Source organism: Patiria miniata, unplaced genomic scaffold, assembly GCF_015706575.1.
Source record: "Patiria miniata isolate m_02_andy unplaced genomic scaffold, ASM1570657v1 HiC_scaffold_2, whole genome shotgun sequence".
Classification (NCBI taxonomy): Eukaryota; Metazoa; Echinodermata; class Asteroidea; order Valvatida; family Asterinidae; genus Patiria; species Patiria miniata.
In genome coordinates this window covers 6,177,427-6,185,912 of record NW_024037058.1, presented here as the reverse complement: position 1 = coordinate 6,185,912, position 8,486 = coordinate 6,177,427, and the positions used below count along the sequence as shown (strand labels likewise).

At 37.0% G+C, this 8,486-nt stretch overlaps 1 protein-coding gene across 1 annotated transcript; it reads right to left on the bottom strand.

Moving 5' to 3' along the window:
- Positions 1–1,761: 1,761 nt before the first annotated feature.
- LOC119726932 (E3 ubiquitin-protein ligase TRIM71-like) lies at positions 1,762–4,391 on the bottom strand. Its single transcript, XM_038198776.1, has one exon. The coding sequence runs from the start codon at positions 4,389–4,391 to the stop codon at positions 2,415–2,417; it is 1,977 nt and encodes a 658-aa protein (XP_038054704.1). The 3' UTR covers positions 1,762–2,414.
- Between the last annotated feature and the right edge of the window lie 4,095 nt (positions 4,392–8,486).

Genomic DNA, 8,486 nt, shown 5'->3' with positions numbered 1-8,486 from the left:
GGAAGCTTAACCCTAGTTACACCGCTGGTACCTTAAGAAAGTTCCAGATCACGTACGTCTCACTCCCATAGAATGTGCGATATTGATAAGTTATCTATAGGTATGGTGGGTACTTGACTGCACCCTCGGCAACCATACGATATCAGTTCTTCCACTTGTTAGATGTCAAGTTTAACTGTCTTTACGCCCATAATTTAAAGAAATATTTACTTTCAATATTTTTTGTATAAGCATGCCCTAAAAATGCTATTGCTAGACATTCAGTTTGGAAAAACAATTCCATGCTCTGACTTTTCCCTTGTAAAGTGGTTGCTAAGGTGCCAACAAATTTTGATCATTCATGTGTCACTTTTTCGCTTAGGATTTCTAGACATTTGAAGTTTTCACAGGACAATAAAATACTGAACATAAAACCCCATGAGGCGATCTTTAACACACAAAAGATTTCTTTTTGCTACATTTTTTTGTTATGATAAAAAAGAAAAATTTTCAAGCTGACTAAACAGTGTTGTAGTGTTTGGGTTTCTTTTGCTCGCAATACATGGTACTAGACCCAAACAAGCCTGACTAATTTTCTAAGCTCATAGTTACATACTCAAAATATTTTGAGAGCATGTTGACAATATTCAAATGCGGTCAATCAGGAGATAAAAAAATCAAGGGAAAATGTTTTCACAAATCTGATTACTTGATAATCCCCTCTACCATTATGTACAAGTATGAATGTTGGGGAAACCACTGTAATTATGCTATTGTCGAAAAACAAATTGGTCTTAAATGTAAACAAACGACAACTGAGAAAAGAGGGTTGTTTCATAAAATCATTGTTGCTATGTTCTCAGAAAACGTTTTTTAAAATGTCTTTGACAAAATATACAGTGAATGAACTAACTAGTGATACAATAACAATGGCTTCCAAATTATGTGGTCTATAAATGATAAAATACAAATATATCTTTTTGAGTCACATAATCGGTGTAAAATAGGCAGCCCTCATTATGTATGCAAATAACCCTAGGAGTCACACATGCCCAGTGGAAAATGCAGCTGAAATGTACGTGAGATGCTGATTGGTAGATAACAGACTTTGTATCTTTGCTGAAATGCCATTGTTGTCATGGAAGCTGTGTTCTCTTGGAGAGATACTCTGTTATTGCTTCATTTAGACTACTTGGTGTATCAGCATTTAGCAAACCAATACTTATTCAAAGAAGCAAAAGCCTCAATCCTTTATGGAATAAACTAAACTATTATTGTAATGGTACGGAACCTCTCACAAGTAGGTCATTCTATACATTTAGGGTCCAAAGTCAGACATTTTTCCCGTCCCTGCAACCTCCGAAATTTATCATTTGCCATTCAAGTGCTATTAAAAATGACTTCAAACTAATTAATATTTGTTGGGTAGGTAGCATTCTTGGAGGAAAGAGTACACACATAAAGGAGTGCATCTTCAATTACAAAATCGTAGATGTCGGACGTATAGGGACAGGAAAAAGTGGACCCCAAATTCATAGAATGTTCCAAATGCATCTTATATTGTAGTATTTAAAAAATCACATTTAAGAAGGACAAAAAAGGGAATAAAATTCAGTTAACAAATGTACATCCATCATACTAACCAAATTTACAAACATCCATGTATCATTTCAGTAGAATGCACTTGAGGTTTTCATTTTCAACTTGGTTGTCAATGTAATTAAACTAATATTAATTTGATGAGGCACTCAGAAAGCACTGTGAAAGAGACAACCAAGGGATTGTATGTAACTTGCTATTCAACTCTCGCTTTAGTTCAAAATCACACACATTTCATTCAGTTGCTTTTGAGGATTTATTCTGGTTTTTGTACGCGGAGTTGGAAAATCTGTCTCATTCAAATGTAAGTTGCATTAATTTAAACTCAACAATTTTCCCAATGTAATTGAAGAATCGAATAACAAAATTTAAATAATGTTTACATTTTACACAGTAGCAGGGTTATATCTTATACTTGGAAAACACATCATACATTGACTTTGTATTTGCTGAGATGAATCTGAGAAAATTGAATTGCCTCTTGTGGTAATACTTTGCCTCTCGTTTGTTATATTTTTAAAATGTGCACTCATCCCTATTTGAAAACATAGTGAAGGTTCATTCGTTTGCTCTCATTATTGGACCAACAGATATAGGATTTCATAGGAAGTAGGCTGGGTGTTGAAGTCCAAGATTTTCCAAAGGGGAAGTGGTTGAGGTATGAGAGTCAACACATACAGAGACCAAAGACCTTAAAATTAAACCAAATATTCAGTATTGTAGAATGTTGTTTAGGGAATGAACTTTAAAGTTCTTTGTCAGTGATAACAATGCTCGATGTCTGATGGAAGTGGTTGGTGGATACACTGGATAGCCTTAGATTAATTAATCTGTCCTTACACTCGGTGATAGATCTGTACAGACCGTCTTGCAGCCACTACCAGATCACCATGCGATGTGAATGTGATGCCACGTGGATGACCACATCCCTTGATCACACATCCAATGTACTTGCAATCAGGACTGTAATACAGAATATCACCTGTTGGATATCTATCCACAGCAACATAGATGCTGCCGTCACTGTCACAGCACACACCAGTAGGGCACCAACCCCTCTGCATGTTGCTGGTCATGTCTACTGAGAATACACTGGTACCATAGTAGTCTACATATACCAACCTTTTCTTAGGCCAGTTTGTGTAGATGAGGCGGTGATTGTACATTGTAAGATAATCCTCAATCATTGGAGCAGGCAGTCTCTTGATGAGGGATCCATCTGGCTTGTGTAGAGCTATCTCCTTCTTGGCTTCATAACCCACTGCTATCAGATTGCTGTCATCCACTGCAAGGCATGTTGGTTTGTCTGACCCTCTACCTGGTGTGAATTGATGGAGGAGCTGATGTTGCTTGTTGAAGATCTTGACTACTGGACCATCTAGAACAAGGAACTTGCCATCCTTGTTCACTGCAATACACCTTACATCATCAGTGAGGCCATTGATATGTAGCCTTTGTGGGATAGGAGATGGTTCCTGGTAACTATTGGGAATTGAAGCTGTGAATAGTGCACCACTGTTTCCTTTATAATTTTTAGATAGTACAAGTATTTTATTGCTAGAGAGTGATACAACATGTGCTATGAATGCATTTCTTAATTCAAAGTTCTTGACTTCAGTCTTCAGTTCCCATTTCCCTTTCACACATGATCTTGCAGGTCTTGGTGATTGCTTTGCTGCAGCCTGTGGCTCTTCCTCCAGAATGAGTCTTCCAAGTGACTTATCACCTTCTTCAAAGTCCATGAAGGTCAAATTGTCAGGAACTTGCTGTGGCTGTTTCCCTGTCAATTCACTGAGGTTATGCAAGAGCTTCTGCTGAAGTTCAAGAATCTCACAGCAACTTGCTTGATTCATGAGTTGTTTCACCTCCTCCAGCTTGTGCTCTGTCTGTGTCACCTCTTTCCTATTTGTTGCTTGAGCAGCTTCAAATATTCTGACTCTGTCTTTATAAATCATGTCTGTCTCTTTCTTCAATTTCAGTTCTTCCTTTTGGATTTTTGCAACCTCCTGTTGGATCTTTCTAATTTCCTGTTGAGCCTTTTTGGAGATTTTCTTTTGAGTGTTGGTAAACATGGTATCCAGCTCCTCCCGAGATTTGCATGTCTCTTCTATGGTGGTGCTCAATTCTGTTTTTCTTCTCTCATTGTTTTGGACCATTTCTGTGACCTTCTTCTTACATTTCTCTACTGCCTCAGGTAATCCAATAATTGAGTGTTTTGCATGATCAAATACAGAGCAAGTTGTGCATATGACTTGCTTACATAAGTTGCAGTAGACATTGAGATTCTGATCTGGATGCTTGCCACATTTGGGAACTTCTTCTCTTAGTTTACTCTTGTAGACAATCTCTCCTGAACGAAGTTGAGCCAGTGTATAGATTTTATGAGATTTCATGACAGCCATACGTCCATGTGCCTTTTGACATTCTTGACAGAGAAAATTATCACAGTCCATGCATCTCGAAATGGCCAGATTATCCTCATCACAGTTTTGACATTTGATCTCTGACCCTTGACCTTTCAGTAGCTTTTCCTGCATTGCAACTTCCTCCACCAGGGCACTGAAGGCAAAGTTATTAGGGAGATCAGCAACCCCAGACCCTTCCAACATGGTTTCACGTCTGCACAGTGGACATGTCAGCTTTGTACCACTAGGATCTTGGCTGTGTCTGAGCTCTTGGAGGCATTGCAGGCAAAAACTATGCAAACAGTCCAGCAGTTTGGGCTGCCTGAAACGGTTGGTGCAGATGGAACATTCCAGATGATCCACACTAATCTTCTCCAACACTGATTGTGCTGTAACACTAGATGCCATCTTGACTAGTTGATGATGCTCTGCCAATGCATTGGCTTATTTTCTGTGAATGGAAGCATCAAAAGTTGACTTCTCTTATAGGCCTACTTTATCTATATCCATCTTGTCCTTCCATGTGTGTGAGTGTGAGTAAGTTTGTTTCTGCATTCAATTGGGGACGTTGAACAATAGAGGACAATAGGGTCCCCAATTTCCGAAGGTCCCCAATTTGGCGATATGTACAAAACTTTTGGGAGAGTACAAACAAAAGAGGGAGAATAGGGGTTCCCCGATTGCAGGTAAATACCCACTTGTGTGTGTTTGTATTTGCCCCAGCCGACACTGTGTATTTCGTAGTTTCCTTTGTTGGAACAGCTGAAACAGTTTGAATTCAGCACCATTGTTTGTTTGGTCCCCATTACAATCATTACCTTCAATGTATGTTAATTCCATAGCCAAAAAGTGGCTGTAAACTCCTACCCCACCCACCCCACCCCCACTTTTCCCCCAGTTTGGTTTGGTTTGGAACAACTTGTGGTAAGAAAGCATCATATGTTCATCACAAAACTGCTGTAAAATGTTGGCTTTTCTTTCTGTTTTAATACAAATACCGACTATAGTATAGACTGTATATCTCAAGGCAGCTGACAATTATAGGCCAAAGGGATTTTTTTCATTGAACTCCATAATACATTTACTGCATTTGTCAATAAACACTGTCTACTTTGTAGAAAAAGTCACACAGACAAAATTCTATGAAATACATGTAATAAGACCAATTACTTACCTGGATTAAGGAGATTTTATGACTTTCTGTGGACAATTTGAAAGTATCCTTTTGAAAAGAAGAGACCCAGTGGCTGGAGTGTACATACTCTGGCTCACATACATGTACAATGAAATATCATTTAGTATTGTGTAAATTGCCAGTCCTATTATTACTATGTTCCCCTTTATGCAGCTGGTGGATCACGGTCGATCATGACAAACAGCTGTACAGGGAGAGCATCTATTGTAATTGATGTACTTCTCACAGGTTTCCAGAACATCTATTGTTTGCTCAGGAACAGCCAGTGTTGACCTGACCCTGACCCCGCAAAAATGAATCAGAACTTTCCAATGTTATTTTCACATCAGATTACGCTGTTATGATTAGGACTGTGTCCAGTTTTTGTCTACACTTCATGATCCACTGTTACATGTTTACAACAGATAGCCAAGTCTGAGACAAAGAGAAATTAGCAAGCCATTAGTTCTAAAAATGTGTTTTATTTCATTCAACGGATTGCTAGCATCTCTTCCTCATATTTTAGCTTGTCAAGCATTTTTTGGACATGAAATCTATCTTTACTTTGTTTATCAAAATAAAAACCATGATCATGTTAGTTTTTCAAGGAATTTAGCTTGAGATGCATTATGAGACTTTCAAGCCCTCTTTTGTTAAATGACAGGTACCGAACGGACAGACAGGTAGAAAAACACATATGTGTAGACAACATAATGATAAAATTATTTGTTTTATTACTTAAACTTGATTGAATAATTAAGCAAAGGGGCTAAATGTCTCCCTGTAGAAACGCTTGTGGAAACCAGGCCCAATAAAAAACAAACCAGGGAATTGACCCGAATCGTTTTGGGATTACTCTCCTTTCGATATTTCTTACTTTTTTTCTTATACCACCCCCCCCCCATTTTGTCTAGCCCCCCCCCCCAAAAAATAAATTTCGTAAAAAAAAATTTGCATTAGCAAAATGAAGGATTTGTGATGTACATGTACATGCGAACGCTCTCCCCCTAAAGAAATAGTCGTGACAAGGGTGCATTAGTTAATATTGTGTGAATGATTTTAGGATTTTATCGGCGCTCCCCATTGGAAATATGGCATGAGCCTCCCCCCCCCCCCCACACCTATTGATTTTCGGAGGCCTAAGTGTCTGGAAAAAAATAACCAGTCAACATTTCAGCACGCCTCCCTGAAAAAATCATGATTATTTGAAGACTGTAGATAGTGTCTATACGGTGCATGAATAATTGCAATGCAGAAATTTGATATGCTATCGCAAAATGAGATATTTTTTGATGACTCGACTTAGGTTTTTGAAAAATGCTTTTAAAAAGTAACTCTCCCAAAGGAGCATTGTTGTTTTGGTGTCAACCTTGCAAAGGAAATGAAAAACTGTCAATAATCCTTCTAAAGGTTTCTTGCCTCTAAAATGAGTTCATTATGGATGTTTTAAGAACAGACTCAATTTTTCAATTATTACCCACTTGTTGTGCACGTACAATTCACTGTACCAGTTTCGATCATGTTTTGATCAAACTAATACATTTCTATCATGAAAAAGGTTTACACCCCTATTCCTATAAATGTAACTGTTTGTTAATGATGTCATAGACTAAGCCAGCAGTACACACTTCAGACGTCTAATTTTTGGATATCTAATTTATTAACGTTTGCTCAAAGAATGAAGGGGACACATGGTTATGTCATTCTAAGTAATAAAAAAGTGAAAATAATTTTGCTTTTACGTCATGAATAAGGACCAGTGACTAATGCATCAAAATATGTAATGCGATCAAGCTACATGAGTCGTTTGTCGACCCTGGTCAATTTTTTTTTATTACAAATTTGAAAAGGGCACAATCTCAGCATTACTGCTTCGAAAACGGCAAGCTGATACCATCTTTAGTTAAACAATTAACAAAGTTGGAACACCAAGAGGTGTGACCAAAAGATGTGATGAAGTGGTCCTATTTTGGCCTGTATCTACCAATAAAAATTCCCTACAAACGACTCATTTAGCTTGATCGCATCACATGTGATGATGGAATGATGATTCTTTAGAAACAACAAATTATATGCACATACGCAAACCATTGTCTTTCAAACTGTAAGAAATGGCAAACTCTTCTGAAGTTTTTGGAAAACGAAAGCTTTATCAAGAATAACCTTTACATTGTTAAATTAGCAAAACTAACTAAAGTCTCTTAAGTCATGAAGATGGCTGTTCTTTTTCGCTAAAAAAATTAGAGCAGCAAAAAATGTTCCACAAAAATTAGTATATACAGTATGCTTGAGCTACTTCCATTTCTCTCTATAAACATTCTAAGCTTCTCTGTAAATTGAGATGGGTCCCTTTGATTGGCCGAGCCAAATGTCAAAATATAACTAGCCTTTGATCCAAGTTGAAATTAAAATATACCAACAGGATTCTAAGACAATGAATGATTTCCCTTGATTTCAGAAATTACCAAAAGAGTTGTTTTAGCTTTAATTACTAGATACGAAATGTGCAATGTGTGCTGCACCTTTTTTAATGAAAAATTGCTTACTGCAAGGTTATATAGTCGCATCAATTTCTTCGCCTAGATCCAAATTGAATAAGTATTTTCATTTGGTAGAAACGTAATAACAAACAAGTAAAATGATAATGATATTAGCAAGCTCTTAGAATACAACCATTCACCCAAATTGAAAACGCAAACTTTTAACACAGTGTTGTATCTAAAGAAGTTCTGCAGAATTTTTAAATTGCCTGGCCGACCAAAAAAATGTGTTTTGCGAGTAAACACAATCCTAAACACTTTCTTGCTATCAGTTTGTAAATATGTTTACTTGCTAAACATTTTAGCATGAGGTTAGAGCAAGAAAGCTTTTTGAATTGTGCTAACTCGTTTAAAACATTTTTTGTAGGCCAGGCAAATATCCACACAGAGGCAGTTATGTTACCTTTGTCCCAATGCCTATAAAAATTGAAATGTTGGTCCCACTGTCAATTTGACCTCTCTTGGACATTTTATGTCTCATTTTAAAGTGTAAAGGCGTATCTTTCAAACTATACCAATATTATCTATGTTGGTTACACATTCTACGTCTGGTATATGTTGTTTGCATTTATTTTGATACACACTGTACTTTTCTCCCCTAAAATTGAAAAATATAACTGATGCAATAGCCCATTAGTTAAATAGCCCAGCAGTTGTCTCATTTTCATAAAAAGTATGTTAAATCAGGAGACATAAAAGATGTTCATCACTTATTCAAAACGGAAATGTTACTTGATCACACGTACATGTACACACATTATGTTTATACACAGAGTTGTCGTGTGCACA